The sequence below is a fragment of the Eublepharis macularius genome, chromosome 16 (genome assembly GCF_028583425.1).
Source record: "Eublepharis macularius isolate TG4126 chromosome 16, MPM_Emac_v1.0, whole genome shotgun sequence".
NCBI lineage: Eukaryota > Metazoa > Chordata > Lepidosauria > Squamata > Eublepharidae > Eublepharis > Eublepharis macularius.
The window spans coordinates 18,114,478-18,134,811 of NC_072805.1; the positions used below are offsets into that span (position 1 = coordinate 18,114,478).

Genomic DNA, 20,334 nt, shown 5'->3' on the forward strand with positions numbered 1-20,334 from the left:
TTCTCTTCGTCAGATGCATGGAGGGCAAAAAGAAACTGGTCAGATATAGAGGAGGAGAGGGGAGGGAGGAGTAGATGCAAACAGCTCCTTCTGATATGGAGATCAGTTTGCTTCGGGCCGATTCCATATGGCTTACCTGAAGCTGGGGCGTTACACAACGTTGCGGATCATGCCGGAAAAAACACGGAAGATCGCGTTTTCTCACGCGAGTTTTGCACGGTGAGATAAAACGCAATCTTCCGTGTTTTTTCTGGCAGGATCTGCAACGTTGCGCAACGTCCCAGCTTCAGGTAAGCCGTATGGAATCGGCCTAAGTTTGCCAGGTCCCTGGGGGGCAAACTGGGAGATGGGGAGAGTGGGGTAAGGAATCATACAAGGGGGTACTTAGCTCGCAACAAAGTGCCCCATATCCCGCCAAGAATGACTTAGAGCGGGACCACAAGTGACGCCTGACACAGGTTGGACACTTGCCAGCTTCCCTCAAGTTTTGATGGGAAATGGAGGCAGCTTGGCGGAATGTTGGACAAGTGACAGTATATAACATATAACTGCCAAGCTGGGCAGCGGTGGTAGTGTGGTGTGGGGAGTATCAGGCAGTGTTCCCTGTAATAATCCGGATCCAAGAAATACTTATGCACTTAAGGTCTTAACTACTTGCTTTCTCCTACTTATCTGTGACAAGCTGGTGGGACAACATTTTTGTTTAGTAGTTTTGCCAAAGAGCTAAATGGGTCAGATCCCTCCCATTCTCACCTCCCCCCACCCCCCGGCCATCATCTCTCTCTAATCTCAAGTGTGCTGCAAACTCCACACACCCTTCATGGGTGGAGTGCGGCTTCTAGGTAGTAAGATAGGAACTGTTTCGCTCTTTCAGGACACTCCTTACTTCCCCTCATGCCAGCTATTAAAAAGGAGGGGTGAGAGAAAAGTTTATTGTGCAGTCCTCTTAAATTGCTGGGTATGTTGCCTTTTTAAACTTGTTTTCTCCTTACAACACCTCCTTGACTTGAATTCATTGTTGTTTCGTATCATACTGAAAGAAGTGAGGCTGCAATCTCACCCATCTTTCTAGGGTGGGACAGGGAGACCTCTTGGCATTACAGCTGTTCTCCAGACTACAGGGATCAGTTCCTGAGGGAAAATGGCAGCTTCCCGAGAGAAATAGCAGCTTCACAGGGTGAACTCTACAATATCACATCTCAGTGGCGCTCCCTCTCCAAACGCCATTTTCCCTAGGGTCACCAAACTGCCCAAGTTCTATCCACAAAGCTCCAGGAATTTCTCAACCCCGAGTTGGCAGCCCTGTGCCACTGGACCACACTTGTATTCCTGTAAACAAAGAGGCGGCCATTTTGTGACTTGGGACTCGCCTCGCTTTACTGGACAGTGTAATACAGCAGTCAGAAAAATGTCAGTGGGGAGACCCAGGTTAAGATCTCTGTTGAGCCATGAAGCTTGCGGAGTGTTTTCAGGACAGATTTGCGTACTTTGGGACTACTCCTAACGACAGGGGTTGTTGTAAGGATAAAATGGAGGAAGGGAGAACCATGTGCGTTGTAGTGAACTCCCTGGTAGAATAAAAATGCAATAGATGGTACAGGATGCTTCTGGGTGATCTTAGCTCCAAACATTGAGAGCAGAACTACAAGTGACAAAAGGCACAGGTTGGACACTTGTCAGCTTCCCTCAAGTTTTGATGGGAAATGTAGGCATTCTAGTCTTGCAGCTTGGCTCTCTTGACTGCTGTCCAACGGACTTTTCAACTGTCACTTGTCCAACATTCCGCCAAGCTGCCTCCATTTCCCATCAAAACTTGAGGGAAGCTGACAAGTGTCCAACCTGTGCCTTTGGTCACTTGTAGTTCCGCTCTCAGTCTCACCACCACACAAGACAAAATACACTCAAATTACACGGGTAATGTGAGTGTATTTGAGTGTAATTCACTCTACAGGGTGTACCCCCCCCCTAAATCTTCAGGAATTTCCCAACACAGAGTTAGTAATCCTATTCCAAACCAATGGTTGTTTCACTGTTCAGATTCTTTATATGTGGCCTAATAGAAGCTTTATTCCTCCTAAAATGTCTTTCCTCTGAGCCCTGCGACTTGTGCTAGTGAATAAGCGTTTTGACTTTAAACGAGTCCATTCTGTATTGGTTATTGCACCTTGCAGAGAGTTGAATAATTTACCTGTAAGAAATGAGTAAGTTTTCCTGGGAGTCTGCCACTTTCAAGATTTTGTTTGTTTCTGTTGAAAGATTTGCAAACATTCCTCCTCTGTTTTTTGGTCTGTTTTGTTTTGCTGGCTTGTTCTCCTGTCTGCGTATCAGGCTTGCTCAGATCTTGCATCCTTTGACCTATAATGCGAGCATAAACTACTCATTTGGGCAGACCTGGTTCAGTGGTTGCACAAATAGAAGCATAATCCTAAAATTGCTTGCTGAGAAGTAAGTTGTGTCTGTTGAATTCAGTGGGATTTACTGATCTTGTCAAATCTCAGAAGCAACTCAGGGCCAGCCTTGGTTAGTGATTGGATGGGAGACCTCCAACGAAGAGCAGCAGCATTACAGAGGCAGGCAATGGCAAACCACCTCTGTTAGTCTCTTGCCATGAAAACCCACCAGGGGGCGCCATAAGACAGCCATGACTTGAGGGCACTCTCCACCACAAATGGGTTTAGGATTGCAGCCTGATTGTCAACTCGCATGCTTCCTCCTCAGCTCAGGTGATCCTTTCTCCCCCCCACCCTTGCAGAAGAACGATAGCTTTTCATTATAATAGTGTGCCTGTCTAGCTTAGATGTAACTAGAGATGTTTCACACTCTGGGGCCAACTGCTCACACGACAAATGTACTTTGCTGAGCTGCTGTCTCCTACACATGAATTATGCATTGGATTAAAGGCAAGATAAACCAATTTGCCCTCCCATCTTGTGGCTGTACAATAGACTTGTAAATAATTAGTTTATTTGTGTTTTGTGGCCACACGTACCTGTGTGAGAGGGGAAGTAAATCTTTTCCCTACTTCCCCTAGATCGGTTTCAGGTCATTAAAATGGGTTGGCTCTGAGCACATGGCATCCCTCCATTTTTATAATTGTAAAAACCTTTTTCTAAGAGTCTCTGTACACAAGATGCCTCGTCGCATGTTCATCAAGTGTAGGGAGACACAATGTTAGCCGGGAAATGAAGTTTTAAAAGACAGAGCCGGCAGAGATCGCTCCTCATAGGGTTTGTTAATTTCATCTTTGCCTCCCTGAAGGCTCTATCGATTTCACCTCTGCAGTCTAAAATGTGTGTGAGATCACAACCAAAGGGCAGTGAGGAATGGAAGTGGGCTGGAGCTGCCCTCCAGAGCTGGGCTTGGTCCTGGAGCGTTTATAACGGGCTGACGTTTCCCTTCTGGCATTTCACAGTCCCTTGACACAGCTCCAGTGTCTAGCAAAGCCTTTGCCCTGCCATCAGCTCCGTCTTTTAAAACTATCCTTCCCGGCAACCATTGCATCTCCCAACACATGTTCTTCACATGTCAGATGCCTTGTGTAGAGAGAGACTCTAACTGACACACAGTGGTGGCGAGGGGGAAACCCGCAGCTCTCATGAGGCTATCTGAGAAATAGCATGGGCAAACTGCCTTGAATCAACAGTTCAGCCGCTGGAAGCATACAAGCTGTTAGAACGGAGATGGGTACCAAACGAATAGTGAACTTGTTTTCCCCACCCTTATATAATTTTTTTCTGCAATGTGACATTTCTGTTGACGGGTAGGTGAGGAAGTATGGATGCCTGTGCATACATGGCCATGACATTTCTGTGTGAGACAAATTTGAGCAGTTCAAATGGAGGCTGAACAGCCAGTTTTGCATTCAGCTCCCATGATGGTTGCATGCAGTTAGGATGTGAGCACGAATGATCGAACTGAGTTGTGCATTTCCATGTGTATCAAATTATTTTAGCTGCTTGACTGGTTTGGTGCAGAGAAAGTGAGGGGACAGAACGAGAGGAACTTTCTCTTATTGCCAGTGAGCAACGAGGTGGGGATTTAGAGGCATCCCCAGATACTCTTAGCAAATTGTAGCTGTAGAAAATCCCCTGTTGTGCTGGACTCTGCGCTTACTCAGGGACCAATTTTGTTCAGTCTGGTTATAGTAGCGCAAAGGAGGGGGGGATGTATTTTGAAACATGGAGTGAGTTTGCGGAAGAGAGAGAGAAGGCAGGTGCTGGCTCTTGGCCAATGTACAGCTAAATTAGCTGCTCTGCTTCTCTGCTCTGCTCCAAAGTAAATGGCCCAAATCTTGTTTGTCCAGCTTCTAAATCTGCTCTTCGATCTCTCTTTGTCCTCCACCTCTTTCCTTGCCAAAATCTCTCATGCAGGTTGAAATATACTAAGAAGGGGTTGGCCCATCCATTCACTTTTAAACATCCCAAAGCCATTCAGATTCCCCCCCACCCTTTGTCCATCAACCCAGGAAGGGCAGTGCCATGGTGGTTAAAGCAGATGAGTTTGGCATGTCTTGGACCAATTCCTTTGTTACGTAGGGTAATACGTTTCTTTGGGATGAAGTAAAAAAACCCGCAAGTCATAAGGGAGCTATTGAGTTTGATGGATTTTTTCCCCCTTTGGATTAGATAAAACTAAATAAAAACAAGCCGGGGTACGGCTGGAGGAGATGTTGAATGTGACAGGAAATCTCTGCAGCATGTCAAGATTACTACTGAACTCAGATCGGAATTCATACTGGTTTTGTATTCCCAGAGAAAGAGAGCAGTGGTTATGTCGTTGTCTCAGTAACCGTTAGCACAATCTACGATCTAGTTTCAAAATGGGGGCCATTTCCACACGGCTTACCTTTGCTCGGAACGACCCAGAACATCGCACAAAAAACACGGTAGATTGCGTTTTCTCACACGAGAAAACGCAATCTTCCGCATTTTTTGCGCAATGTTCCGGGTCGTTCTGAGCAAAGGTAAGCCGTGTGGAAACGGCCATTGTTAGACACTTTCATGTAGGAGAGGTCCTTCAATGGCTATTAGCCTTAAAGACTAAAGGGGATCTACATCCAGCTGTGCTAGGAGGCAGCTTCCTAGACAGAAGAAGAGTTCTGATGAACTTGAAAGCTTGCCCACTGCTTTGATGTTCATCCATGTTTTTCACTGACTGCTACTGTTGGATTTTTCTAAGTAACAGTGTCAATCCATATCACTGGGAAGAGTGGATGAATCTGCCATCTTGGGTTTGATTCTTCATATTGTTGTTTCTGTAATTTAAATGTATTTAAATGTTTTATCCCTGTATGATTATATTGCTGTAACCTGCCCTGAGCCTGCTTGCAGGGCGGGCGGGCTATAAATTAAACAACAACAACAACAACAACAATAATAATACTGAACTGGTACTCTGACCTTGGTATTAAGGCAGCTAATCAGGGGTCATTTTGTAGAAAAAGAGCTGGAGGAACGCATTAGCATAACTCATTCGCATAATTCATTAGCATATGTTACACCTCTTGCCATCACCGGAAGTGTGACATTAACATACCTGATTTCCATATGCCACACCCCCTGACATCACCTATTCTGGCTGTTTTGGACCCAATCCTGGCCAGGGCCGAAATTGGGCCCAAAATGGCAAAAAGGGGCTGAAAATGGCTGAAAAGGGGCTGGAAATGGTCAGGATTGGGCTGCTGCTGAGTAGGAGAGTGATCCACCACCTGTCAGAGGCCCAATCCAGGCCGTTTCGGCCCCAATCCAGGCTGAAATGGGCCCCAAATGGCCGAGAGTCAGGTGGGCGGGGCCACCTGACATGTGACCTCTTTGGGGGAACTGCTGGAACTGTGTTCCTGCGTGTTCCCCCTCGAAATGAGCCCTGCAGCTAATTATATTCTAACCTGAAGAGGCAGATTTTTCTGTTGGCTTCCCTGAGTAAACTTGCAAGTACAGAGTTGAAGAAGGGTTTGACTTCTCTTACTAGGGTTGCCATCTCCAGGATTGGGAAATTCCTGGAGATTTAGAGGCAGGTCCTGGGGAGGGCAGGATTTGGGGGACATCACCAGGGTATAATATCAGAGTCTACCCTCTAAAGTGGCCATTTTCTCCAGGAGAACTGATTTCAGTCATCTGGAGATCAATTGTAATCCTGGGAGATCTCCAGGCCCCACCTGGATGTTGGCGACTATATCTATTACATTTTTCTTGTTGCATTTCTTTTTTTCCAAGATCAGGGCCTAGGTTATTGGGGCGATCTTAAGAAAAATATTAACGTAACATAAAGGAAAGAGTTCTTCTCTTGGGCATTTGGATGTGGTTTGTTAGGGTTGTGATAAAAATTACAGGTTTTTTTAAAGTTATTTTGTCATTGTCAGTCTCCCCATCTGTGAATCTCCCACCAATTGTGAGTCTGTGAGTCTCCCACCTCACGTTGACACCCTATTCCATGAACTTTCAGTAAATAGGATACAGGTCTTGCTTAAGTTATAGGTAGGGTTGTCAATTTCCTGGTGGTTGCTGGAGATTTCCTGGAGTTACCACTGGTCTCTAGGCAACAGGGATCACTTCCCCTGGAGAAAATGGCTGCTTTGGAGGGTGGATTGTATGGCATTATATCCTGCTGAGGTCCCTCCTCTCCTATACCCCAGCCTCTCCAGGCTCCATTCTCAAAATCTCCAGGAATTTCACAACCAGGGCCGATTCCAGACGGCCCTCTCCATCCCGAAACGTTGCGCGTCGTTGCGTGGAAAACGCGAAATATCGCGTTTTCTCGTGCGAGTTTTGCGCAACGACGTGCAAAACTTGCGCGAGAAAACGCGATATTTCGCGTTTTCCGCGCGACGATGCGCGACATTTCGGGATGGAGAGGGCCGTCTGGAATCAGCCCAGGTGGTGGCAAGTTGCAACTCTAGATATAGGCCATACTGCATGTTCTCACCTCCAGTTTGTGAAGCGTGGAGAGGTGCATATGGGAGGGGATACTCCTTAAAAACATGCTGGACTCAGGCATTGGTTTTTTTCCACTTTGATGCCAGAGAAGAGTATATCCATGCCTCTTTTTCCAGAAGGCTGGCCGGGTTGTATCACTTACCAACATTTCCATCCAACATATTTCAAACATGTACATTTATTGACTTTTTAAAAAAAATTGCAATTTAATGGGATTGATTAGCAACCTTTTTAATGTGAATACTTGCTTTTAATCTGTTTTTCTAGTTCAGCCAGCTGGTATCCAGTGATCTGAAGGCACTAGGAAGAAGTTCTTACACATTCTGCACAGATGGCCAGTTACTCATTCGGCAGGTCCTTCATCCAGAGGCCTCAAAAAAGGTATGCCGGGATGACAAAGGAAATGATACTGGGGCTAGGCAGGAAAAAAAATGGGAGCAACTAGGTGATAAAAGCCCCGTGGCGCAGAGTGGTAAGCTGCAGTATTGCAGCCAGGGCTCATTTTGAGGGGGAACGTGCAGGAATGCATTTCCGGCAGTTCCCCAAAGAGGTCACATGTCAGGTGGCCCCGCCCACCTGACTCTCGGCCATTTTGGGCCTGTTTCAACCTGGATTGGGGCCGAAACAGCCCGGGTCAGGCCTCTGACGGGTGGTGGATCGCTCTCCCACTCAGCAGCGGCCTGATCCTGACCATTTCCGGCTCCTTTTCAGCCATTTTTCAGCCCCTTTTTGCCATTTTGGCCCTGAATGGCCAGGATTGGGTCCAAAACAGCCAGGACAGGTGATATCAGGGAGTGTGGCATATGCAAATCAGGTATGCTAATGACACACTTCCAGTGATGGCAAGGGGCGTGGCATATGCTAATGAGTTATGCTAATGAGTTCCTCCAGCTCTTTTTCTACGAAATGACCCCTGACTGCAGCCCAAGCTCTGCTCACAGCCTGAGTTTGATCCTGGCGGAAGCCGGGTTCAGATAGCCTGCTCAAGGCTGACTCAGCCTTCCATCCTTCCGAGGTCAGTAAAATGAGTAAAGTATAGATGACTGGGGAAGGCAATGGCAAACTACCTCATAACAAAAAGTCTGCTAAGAAAACATCGTGATGCGACGTCCCCCCATGGGTCATTAATGACTCGGTTTTTGCACAGGGAACTACCTTTACTTTACCTTGGGAGAGAAGATGTAAATGGGCTACTGATCCTCCAATCTAACGTGTTGTACAAGAGCCACATCCAGGGTGGAGATGGTGCATAAACCTGGTCTGAGTGCTGATTCATCTCACTTAAATGTGTTCTTTTTTGAACAACAGGCTTTGAAGGTCGTGACAGAGCAGCTTCTGTTTAAAGCCGTAGAGTTTGTTTTTAGAAAAGGGAAAGCCCTGGATTTTTTTAAAAAACAAATTTTAGTTACGGATATTGACAGAAATGTTAGTGCTCCAGAGTTTACCCTCCTTCCCACCCAGCTCGATGCCGCACCCTCCCAAGGTTTACCCAGACCCCGAATGTTTTTTTTAATAATCATTCTCGCCTTTAGCGTGCTTAAATGACCCTGAAAAAAAGACCCTGTTCGCTGTTATGACTGTGAGCATTGGGATACTAGCCCCCAAGTTGGGCCTGGTATGCTTCCAAAATTACAAGTGATCTCCAGACTACAGGCCCTGACCTGCATAGCCCAGGTGAGCCTGATCTCATCATCAGATCTCAGAAGCTTAGCATGGTTTGCCTGGGTTAGTAATTGGATGGCAGACCTCCAACAAAGAGCAGCAGCATTGCAAAGGCAGGCAATGGCAAACCACCTCTGTTAGTCTCTTGCCATGAAAACCCCACCAGGGGGCGCCATAAGACAGCCATGACTTGAGGGCACTCTCCACCACTGCTCCAGATTACAGAGATCAGTTCTCCTGGAGGAAATGGCAGCTTTAGAAGGCAGGCTCTATGGCACACTATACAGTCTAGAAAAAAAATGAAAGTCCTTCTCCAAATCTCCAGGAATTTCCCAATTTACCTTACCCCTGCTCCAAATTTCTGCTCCCAGAAGCCTGGGGGATGTGTCCATGGTGGTTAACTTGGGCCAACTTTGTAGAATTATTATTCAGATTATTAGCAATTGTTATGTATGAAACATCTCATGAAGTGTTACTTTTATATTCACTGTAGTCTCTTTGTGCTGGCACAAAGGCACAGAAACAAAAGTTTCTGAATCTTTTTTTAAAATCTTAGTTCACCAGGAGAACTTGGTTTTTAACTTAAGAAACTTTTTGTGTTTTGATTAATATGCACTGGAGAAATTTGCCTTATTCTTGGCCTTATCTTCACAATGCTAAATGTGTATTCTCTGTCTTGTTCCTTCGTAGAATCTCCTGTTGTCTGATTGCTTTTATTCCTTTTTTGATCTACGGAAAGAATTTCACAACTGCTACCCTAACTCAGCCTCCGTGAAGGATCAAACTATCCAGTCCATGGCTGAATGTATCCTTGTTTATTGATCTTCTACATCTGGATTGATACGCTATACTGTGGAGGGCAGGGCTGGTTAATTGATGACTCGCAGGTCAGATCTTTAATAGCTTTGATAGGTCCCTGGTAGCTGCATTAATTTTTAATCCAGCTGTTGATTGTGTTATATTTCACTGGTATAGAAAAAAATTCTTTGCAGGTTATGAGAAGTAGTCTACTCTAGAATGCAACATCTCTCTTAAACTTGGCCTTTGCTACTAGGAGAACACTAATTGTATTTCAAGGGCTGCCTCGACACTATTGTTGACTTCAGCAATCGTTTGCATTTATCTGTGCAGACAGTTGTAGTGCAACAATAGTGGAATATCCAGGAATATCCAACGATGTGCAGATGCGGCCAAGATCTGGCCATCTATCGATTGACAAAATACACTTTCAGCTTACCTGCTGGTGTCAAACTAAAGAAAGTGTTCTTCTGACCCTTGGAAACTTACACCTTGAAACTTTTGTTGCTTTCTATGTTGCCACTGAACTTGAATCCTGCTGTTCTACTGCAGACCAAAAAGCACTGTAGACCATAAAAGTTGGTCGCCCATGTTTCAGAAATGGAAAGGTCACCCCCAACGTGGTGCGTTATCCTTTGCTCCACAGCATTCTCATAGACCTCAGATGCCCATTCAGAGCAGAAAGAGGGCTACTTGGTTCGTAGTGCAGACGAAAACAGTGTTGCTCTGGGTGAGATTTGTTAGGTGCTTAGTAAACGTTGGCCCCATTTGCATTGACAGCTCTTCATGATTCATGGTGAACCAACCTGGCACAGACTGACATGAAAACTGTCTAGTACCACTGGTGTGAATGCAGTCTTCATAAATCCTGCACTGGGTGCCTCTGCTTTCTAAAGCTAAATAGGTTTAAACCCAAGAAACAGCTTCCTTGTTCATGGGATCAAAATTACGGAAATCTATTCTTCTCGATCATTGCCTGCTGCCAGCTGGTAAAGACTATCATTTTGTCTGGTGTACACGTACTGACCTTCCTTCTTGCCAGTTTTACGTACATACACTGTTTTTAAAAATTAACATGTAATCTCTTTTAATTGTCTGTCCCTCCTTCACCATTAAGGCCGTTTTCACACGGCCATGCGCCCGGAAGGTTGTGTGAAACTCATGGCGTAAAAGCGTCTTTCTAGCGTGATTCCGGCACAATCCTGTTTAATGGTGCTTTTTCTAACATCATTGGGCCATTAAAGGGGATCGTGCCGGGAGATCATGCTAGGAAGACGCTTCATGCCGTGAGTTTGCGCAATCTCCCAGAGCACATGTGAAAACGGCCTGTCTCACATCTGAAAATGCTCAAATTTTCTTTTTTAAAGGCAGTTAGTTATGCCAATACCTTGAGGACTGTTTGGCTCAGACCCATCAGTGGCAATGACAACCAGTATCTCCTCACCAGTTGCTTTCTCCTGAATTGCCCCCATTTTGTGGTAGGGACCCATGGGTGAGCTAATGTCCTCTAAGTTGATACTGCTAAGCGAAGTCGGTTATAGCACCACCAGAGCTGCTCAGCTGGTTTCAGAGCCCTTTCAACTTCATAGCCTGTTAGGCTTGCCATTTGCCCAACCACAATGGGTAAAGCCCTGGCTCCAATCCCCTACCTTCAAGAAGCTGAGCAGAAGAAAAAAAGGTCTCCCCGATGACTCCCTAGGAATTTCCCAGCCTCTCTATGGTCTTTATGATAGAGATTAGATGAAATTTCTAAAGCAGTGACTGTAAATGATGTTGCAGGCATCACCCTCAAAAATTTCCCAGAATTTGCTGGCAACCCTACAGTCCATCCTTGTTTTTGAAAGTTATTGTGTCACTTGCTTGGAAGACTTCAGTCTGAATTTATGCACAAGCTAATAATGTAGTAGCAGTTTTAACACATGAACCTGAAAACAGTGATATATGAAAAAGGTTTTATTTGAGAACAGGAGTAAGTGCCGAATAAACAAAAATTCACAAAGAGACTGAAATACAAACAGAGAGACACACATACACAAAGTTTCACAGCTGTGGATCTCTCACAATTCTATCAGCCTATTAAGCTGACAAGTTGGCAGTGCCATATACATTATCAGCACACATTAAATACCTTTACAGACAAAAGAACTCTGATGTAAGGGCAGTGATAAATCACATGGTTTCTTCTTTATCTCGTGAGCTCAGATCAGAACTGCAAGTTCAGTTATTTATCTTACCACACTGTTTGTTTGGTTAGAAACTCTGTGTCTCTGGTTTAGGACAGAGCATGAGATTTGCAATCTCTGGTGCCATATCTGACAAGCATTTTACAGGACAAAGAACATGTTACAAAGACAGAGAAAGGCATTATAATTAACAGGCTACATCGCTAAGTAAGCTACAGTTTAAGGCCTCAGCTTATTGGGGGGCTGTAAATACAAAAAATACTAAAATTACCTTTGGGATAATTTTAGTACTGATGAAGGTTAAAGGGGAAAGTGCCAAAGCAGGATTACAACTGAACATCAAGAAGACAAAAGTAATGACTACCGAGGTACTACACAATTTTAAAGTTGACAATGAGGAAATTGAAGTTGTTCAAGATTGTTTATTCCTTGGCCTCAATCATCAACCAACAGGGAGACTGCAAGGAAGAAATCAGAAGAAGATTGAGACTTGGAAGAGCAGCTTTGAGGGAGCTAGATAAGATCCTTAAAGATAAAGATGTCTCTCTGGGAACCAAGATCAAGATAATCCAAACGATGGTATTCCCCATTGCCATGTATGGATGTGAAAGTTGGACGGTAAAGAAAGCTGACAGGAAAAAAATTGATTCATTTGAAATGTGGTGCTGGAGGAGAGTTTTGCAGATACCATGGACAGCCAAAAAGACAAATAAGTGGGTACTAGATCAAATCAAGCCTGAATTCTCCTTAGAAGCTAAAATGACAAGACTAAAGCTATTGTACTTTGGTCACATCACGAGAAGACAAGATTCTCTGGAAAAGTCAATAATGCTAGGAAAAGTGGAAGGCAGCAGGAAAAGTGGAAGACCTAAAACGAGGTGGCTTGACTCAATAAAAGAAGCCACGTCCTGCAGTTTGCAGGATCTGAGTAGGTCTGTTAGAGAGAGAACGTTTTGGAGGTCTTTCATTCATAGGGTCGCCATAGGTCGGAAACGACTTGACGGCACATAACACACACACCTTTGGGGGTAATGCTTTGGGATCTCTTAAGCTTGACATAGCTTAGGGCTCCTTCATAACTTAGTCTGGCTCAGGTTGTAACAGATTCTTTCTTCCACTTTTGTGATAAAACTTTTTAATTTAAAAAAAAAACCCAAAGCAGCCAATTGATTATTAAGTAGCCTTGAGATGTGCAGAGTACTGCAGCTGTGTGCCGGTGTCATTTGTGAAATCCTTCCTATTGTTTTCTTGAACGTGACATCAAGGTATTGGCTTCAGGATAGATGAAACGGAAGAGGATTTTGGGGTATGGCAAGTGAAAGCCATGGTGGCCATAATTTTCAACATGCTTTCAGATACACGTGGTAAGTGACAGGGATGTGAGAGCCTGGTGAAAGTACCGGAGCGGGAGTTTGGTTATTCCCAAGGACTTGTTTGCAGTTGGGAATACCGGGAAATTTGGGATCGCCCGGGTCAGGGGGAAGGCTGTTAAATATTTTTTCTTTGAAATGAGTGACATGTTTTAAAAGGTACATTTTTATTCATTCAAAACGAGGAGCATGGACGTCTAGTGGAAATTTTGGAGGAGCACTAAGAAAATCTCCCTTGAAACCTTTTTTTATTTTAAAATGGATGAAATGCTTTCTAAGATTAGCTTTTCCTCGGTCAGTGAATAGCGTGAAAAGTACTTTTTTTTTTTTTTTTGCAACGTTTCCATTTTTTCCCTGTTTTTTTCCAGTTGGGAAATTTTGAGGAGCACGGAAAAAAATCCTTTGAAATATATTTTTCCCCCCTTTGGGAATGAGTGAAATATGTGAAGGTAGTGTAAGGTGCTGTAGATTGACGCTCTCTCTTGCTTTTGTATTGGATATATTTACTCTTTTGCTTGTCAAAAAACAAAGGCACTTATACTCTTGAATTCTATAAACATGCCAATTATTACAATTTTATATGTTTGACTCAGCCTTCCATCCTTCTGAGGTCGGTAAAATGAGTACCCAGTTTACTGGGGGTAAAGTGTAGGTGACTGGGGAAGGCAATGGCAAACCACCCCGTAACAAAGTCTGCCAAGAAAACGTTGTGATGTGATGTCCCCCCATGGGTCAGTAATGACTCGGTGCTTGTACAGGCGGTCTACCTTTACCTTTACCCAGGGCTTTTTTTCAGCTGGAAAGTGGTCGAATGGAGTTCTGGCACCTCTAGAAAATGGTCACGTGGCCAGTGGCCCCGCCCCCTGATCTCCAGACAGAGAGGAGTTTAGATTGCAGCACGGAGGGCAATCTAAAGTCCCCTCTGTCTGGAGATCAGGAGGTGGGGCCACTGGCCACGTGACCATTTTCACTGAGGGCAATTTAAACTTTAAAAAAACTCCCCTCTTGTTCCAGCTGACCCAAAGTGATGTCATTGTGCGGTCCTGAGTTCCACCACTGAGTTCCACCACCTATTTTCCCAGAAAAAAAAGCCCTGCCTTTACCTACCTTTTTAAAAAGTTATAAATAATGCTCTTTATATTACTGCAGCAGCAAAATGGGTTTGATAGGAAAGTAAGTATTTTGCATCCTTCAGTTTCTCCCACCCATTCTAGAATTTTTCCTCTATAGTAAGTGCAAACCCTTCTGTGCTCATGTGACACTTTCTGTAAAGAGCACACTCCTTGTGTCAGCCAATAAATGACATTTTCCTCTTATTTTCTCCTACCCCCTGCCTGCTTCATGTTCATGATTGCATTTTACCTTTCCACCTCAGGTGCAGTTCACGCATTTACTGACCCAGAGACTGTGAAATATAAGTATGAAACTGGACCCTGGTAAGTTGCTTTCTCTTAGCGCCGCTGTAGAATATGATGGGATGGCTGAGGCGTCCCTTCCCCTCCCCTCTCATTTTGGAAAGGGGCCACCATACAGTCACATACTTTAATTGTGGGGGGGGGGGGGTCCAGAACCAATCCCTGGCATTTCCCTTTCAACAATTTCACAGGCAGCTGGTGGTTCATTTATTTACAAGATTTTTACACCGCCTTTCCATCCTGCTAGGGCCACCAAGGCAGCTAATGAATTAAAACATGAATTAAAATCTCATCTTAAAAACCATTAAATCCAGCACACAAACGCATCATTAACACCAGAGATTAAATTAATAAAAAAGATTAAAACAACAGTTAAAATATTGGAGAGGGAGGAGGGTCACTGAGGGAACACCAAGCAAAACAAAAAAAGTCTTCATCCGCTGACGGAAGACAGCAACAGAAGGGGAAAGGCAAATTTCCCTGGGGAGAAAGTTCTAGAATTTGGGGGCCACTGCTGAGAAGGCCCTCTCCCAGGTTGCCATTTGCCTAATCTCAGAAGGCGGGGGCACCCAAAGCGTGGCCTCCGAAGATGACCACAGTGGTCAGGTGGGTTCCTAAAGGACATTCTGTACCAACTGAAGCTTCTGAACGCTTTCAAGGGCCAGCCCCACATAAGAGTGCATTGCAGTAATCTAATCTAGATGTCACCAGGGCATGTACCCCAGTGGCCCCTGCCTCGGAAAGGCCACACCTGGCTAACCAGTCAAAGCTGTTAAAGGGCACTCATGGCCACAGCTGCCACCTGCTTATCTAGCAGTACGCAGCCCCAAACCTGTTCCTTCAAGGGGAGTGTGACCCCATCCAGAATGGGTGACCCCTTAAATCTTGGGTCAGACCTTCCGCTCACCAGTTGCACTTCTGTCTTGTTGGGATTAAGCTTCAGGTATTGGTTGAGAGACCAACTTTTGGATAGTTACTGCCAGTTGATGTTTTGAGCTAGGCAGATCAGACTTCTTGAACAGGCCACTTCCTGTGTGATGCAGGCACAGCTGCCCTCCTCCGGGTGGGTCGTATATTTCTCCCAGAATTACAACCGATCTCCAGACTACATAAATCAGTTTCCCTGAAGGAAATGGCATCCTGGAGGGTGGACTCTCTGGCATCACACATCCCGTCTGAACTCCCTCACCCCCACCAACTCCACCTCTCCCAAGTTCTGCTTCCAAATCTCCCGGAATTTCCCTAGATGGGATTGGGAACCCGGGATCCATGGCCCCAGGTTTCATTTTATGATCACAGAGAGTGTTAAAGGAGGGGAAATGGAGAGGATGGGGAAGGTGGTATATGCAGCAATTTGAAACAAGGATACCGGCTTCTCACCACACCCAGGATTTTATAGAGAAGTGAATCTGTTTGGGAAGAAGCAGCTGGGGGCCTGGGTTATGGCTGGAGTGCTGTGAGTAGTTCAGTATCCTTCTCAGCTGCTTGCTCCTTTTTATGTTTTAAACACTGCTTCTACCCGGCCTTCCCCTAGCTTTACAAGTGATCTGGGGGTAGCCCCATGTTTGCACCAGCTGCCATTGCATGCAATTTCCTCCGAATAGGGGCACTTGGTGGGTGTTTGAACACCTATCTCGACAAGTGACCAGAGGACCTGGTGGGAGAGGCAAGTCAAAGGTCTTGCTTCGATCCTCCCCGGGGGTGCATTTTTGCTCACATCCAAAGCTATATGGGCAGGAGTATTGTAAGTCAATGCAACTGACATGCAAGTTGTATTAATTAAAATAAGCAACTCCCTATGTATGTGGGTTGTCGTATATTATATTAATCCACCGAGGATCAGAATGTATTCCGAAGACATGTGCAGGACGTATATGCATTCACTGTCATGTGAATAAGGCTAGTGCAAGATAACTTCATAGATTTGCTGATAGTGACCAAATTTGTTGCAAGGCCTTTGATGTCCTATTAACTTTGCCCCACTATCACGCTAAGTCAAAAGAAGCAAGCCCTACGCAAACATGTTGGAGGTTCTTCAGTTTCTCTTAGGGTGTCCCATATTCTTTTCTCTTCCAGTCCAGAGGGATGGGGAAATGCGGCAGTTTTATTTGCAAACTGCAGCTGGAAGTCATGTAAGACTCACTGCCTGAGGCTGTGTTGTGGAAGGTTTGGGGCTTGCTCGTTTCAAAGCGGGGAGCAGCAGGAGATCGAGAGACAGCTCCGTGGTGGGACGGCCCCGTGCATTGTGGTGTCCCCCTGAATTTCTTGGAAGTCTCCTCCTTTGATCCTGGCTGGGGATTGCCGCTTCTCACCTAAGCGGAAGCTGCCGATGGGCGTTCACACACTTGCTGTTTCTCACTCTTCTTGTTGGTATTTTTCTGGCTATATGTGGTTCATTGGGCTGGAATGACATGGGGGTGTGTGTGGTTGTTGTGATGTGGTTGTAAAGGTCATTGGCCTCCAAGCTAACGGCCCTTACGTGTTTCAGAGGGAGCTGTGGACTTCCAGCCCCGTCCTTTCCCGGGCCCTATTTCCTGGGTTTGTGTGAGGTGGTTTGCGGTTTTGTGTGTGTGATTTAATCTATTTAGAAATTTTGCCAGAAGCGGTGATGTGGGACATTTTGAATTGGAAGATTTTCACGTGCAAATAGGTAGAGGTAAATGCCTGAGACGCTCACTTTCCAGGAAACATTTTGAAGTTGAAAACCATTTTCAATGCACTAAATCTTTTAGGGTTCTCCTGATTTAGTGTCTTCAGTAAACAGAAACAACAACAAAACCCCACATATTATGTGACTGGAGTTCCATTAATGAAGTTACTGATTAATTTTCTAAAAGACGGTAGGAAAAATTGGGGGGAAATTCCCTTTCTGAAAGCTGATCTGCCCCACATCACTAACTAGTAGTCTATGAAATGTTGAAATTTATCCTTTCGTAGAATTCTTTTCCTGGGAAAAAATCATACAGTAGTCTTGTATGCTGGGGACAGTCTGTTCAAAAGGCATCATTTTTCAGTCATCCCAAATAAATTTAATAGTAAATATTTATTGAGGAACACCAACATCCTAAACCAGGATTTGCACATCTCAGAAGACAGTTCTGATCGGCTCATATGCCTCCTATGCCTCCAGTTCACATATGCATGTTCATATACGGCTAACATGGATCAGGTTGATCACCACAGAACTGTCAAATGACTTGTTACATTGCCTACCCTTTCCCCTAAAGTACTGTGAACAGCATACAGGGCTGCTCTTTCATTTTTATCCGCACAGCAACCCTGAGAGGTAGACCCAAGGTCACCAAGTGAGCGTCATGCCTGAGGTGGGATTTAGAGCTCCACGGTCCAAATCGGAAACTTCATCTCTTACTCCACATCAGGTCTCCGATAGCTGGATATCTGAGAGCTAGAGTGGTATAGTGGTTAGTGTGCTGAACTAGGATCTGTCAGGCCTGGGTTCAAATCTCCACTTTGCTGTGGAAGGTTGCTAAGTGACTTGGGCCAGTTGTTCACTATCAGCCTAACCTATTTTACAGGGTGGTTATTAAGATAAAATAGATGGGGGGTGGATGATGTAAGCATTTTTGGTTCATCAATAGGAGAAAATATCAGTATCTAAATAAATATCAACTCAGACACAGTTCAGTAGCACCAGATTAGCTCGATCAACTGGGGTTGTAAAGTATGTCAGCCATCCACATGTTGTTCAAAATCTTTTGAAATGATCCTGTCTTCCTCGGGTCTCATGGTTATTTTTCTGTGTATGAGAAAAAGCCCTTATTTTTATTTTTCTTAATTGGTATTCCACTTTTCTCCTCAATTGGGACCCAAAGAAGCTTACAATTTTCTCCTCTCCTGCATTTTTTCCTCACAGCAAAGTGTGTGAGGGAGGTTAGGCTGAGAGCCAAGCTACAAGTGACGCCTTACACAGGTTGGACACTTGTCAGCTTCCCTCAAGTTTTGATGGGAAATGTAGGCATTCTAGTCTTGCAGCTTGGCTCTCCATTACAGCTGCAAGACCAGGATGCCTACATTTCCCATCAAAACTTGAGGGAAGCTGACAAGTGTCCAACCTGTGTCAGGCATCACTTGTAGCTTGGCTCCAAGATGTGTGACTGGCCCAAGGTCACCCAACAATTTTCCATGGCAGAGAGGGGATTTGAAGTTGGGTCTCTCAGATCGTAGTCTGATAATCAAACCCCATTGGCTGTCTTATTTGTTTCCACACAATGAACTGAATCCAAGCTATAGGACTGGATCCAAAGTTCTTACAGAAGAATGCCTTCCTTCCCTATATGCTGTAATCCCACCTGTTGTTCAGGGAGCTTAGAACTGCTTTTTATCCTCACAACCACACCGTGATATTTGTATACTGAGAAAGACTGGCTGGCCCAAGGTCTCCCAGAGAGCTTTATGGCTGAGAACCAAACTACACAAAATGCCAGACTCGTGTTCTTCACGTGTCAGGTCCTGCAAGGTTCCCTGGGTAATGTAGTCTTATAAAGAACAGCCGCTCCATGCGATTCTCTGCCAGGGAAGACCAATGGGAGGGATTCTCTCTCTTGCAAAAAAAACTCAGTTTGGGTTTTCCTCCAGAAGCTCAGGGGCAGGGGGGGACACATAACAGAAGGCAGGAAATCCAGGGTGGCTTTTTGTGAGAGAATCCACAATGCGATTCTCCACCAGGGAAAGGAGCAGTGGGTGGTATTTTTTCTCTCTTGCAAAAAGAGTTTGAATCTTGCAACCCTGTGGGGGAGATCCTTAGAGAGACTGGGGGCTGAGCTACAAGTGATGAATGACACTTGCCTGGAAAGTGAACAGACTCACATGTATTCCTCCCTGTTCACTTGCCATTCACATGCGCTCCGCTCGATCAAGTGGAGCGCAAGTGAATGGCAAGTGAACAGGGAGGAATACACGTGAGTCTGTTCACTTGCCAGGCAAGTGTAATTTGTCACTTGTAGCTTGGCTCTGGTTTATTTCCCTTTTGCCACTTGCCTAAAAGGCCCAGTGAGTCTGAGGCATGGCAGTGTCTAATTCTAATGGATTAGTTGTCTCTGAAAATGCTGATTCTCGCCATAAGACAGTACTGCATAGGACCAAACTACCTGTTACAATTTTGGATGAGTCAGGTCCAGGTTCCTTGAATCCAACTTGGCCTTCGATTCTGAAAGAAATAGCGGAACCCTATAGACACTTCTGTGTGCCACAAGCAGCCATCCTGCGAGGGCATAAATTTGACCTCCTGCCCCTGCTTAACCGCATCCTGTGAATTTAGCTCCTACTAGATTTTTGCTGTGCAGCTCTTCTTTTTGTGTTTTTAAGGGTGTTGATCTTCTTCTCTGATTTCCGGTATGCATTGCAACTGCCAAATAGAATGCTTCGCATTTCTGTCAGTAGAAGATATGCCTGTGATGCTTGTCAGCCGTGCCTTAAATGTGTACTTACGGAGCAATTTAGAAGAGCTGGGTCAAAAGTTGGCGTGACTTACCCTCTCTATTTTTCTTTTCACAGTAGTAAATCAGAAACAGTAGACAGTGAAACTGTAATACGTGCCAGAGGACTCCCTTGGCAATCTTCCGACCAGGACATTGCTCGATTTTTCAAAGGACTTAATATTGCCAAGTAAGAGTGCTAAACGAGGTGGCCCGGTGTAGTCCTCTTTTCTTCCCCCTTCTCTTAGGAACTCTTGCCTTGGTTGCTTGTTATATGCCTTTCCCAGGGCTTTTTTTCTGGGAAAAGAGGTGGTGGAACTCAGTGGGTTGCCCTTGGAGAAAATGGTCACATGGTCTGATCTCCAGACAGAGGGGAGTGTAGATTGCCCTCCGCACTGCAGCGGGGCCACTGGCCATGTGGCCATTTTCAAGAGGTTCCAGAATTCTGTTCCACCGCGTTCCTGCTGAAAAAAAACCCTGGCCTTTCCTACCATATTTTCCCTGAAAAATACAGGGGCCATGTGCTCAATTGAAGAGCT

The 20,334-nt window shown here is 45.1% G+C and overlaps 1 protein-coding gene across 2 annotated transcripts in view; it reads left to right on the top strand.

Moving 5' to 3' along the window:
• ESRP2 (epithelial splicing regulatory protein 2) overlaps positions 1-20,334 on the top strand; it is a 79,703-nt gene that overhangs the window by 26,190 nt on the left and 33,179 nt on the right. For both annotated transcript variants that reach the window (XM_055000291.1, XM_055000290.1), the window contains exons 4-8: positions 7,200-7,313; positions 9,285-9,399; positions 12,841-12,939; positions 14,321-14,381; positions 19,875-19,985. In XM_055000291.1, coding sequence (XP_054856266.1) covers positions 7,200-7,313; positions 9,285-9,399; positions 12,841-12,939; positions 14,321-14,381; positions 19,875-19,985 — 500 coding nt within the window. The remainder of the gene's footprint in view (positions 1-7,199; positions 7,314-9,284; positions 9,400-12,840; positions 12,940-14,320; positions 14,382-19,874; positions 19,986-20,334) is intronic.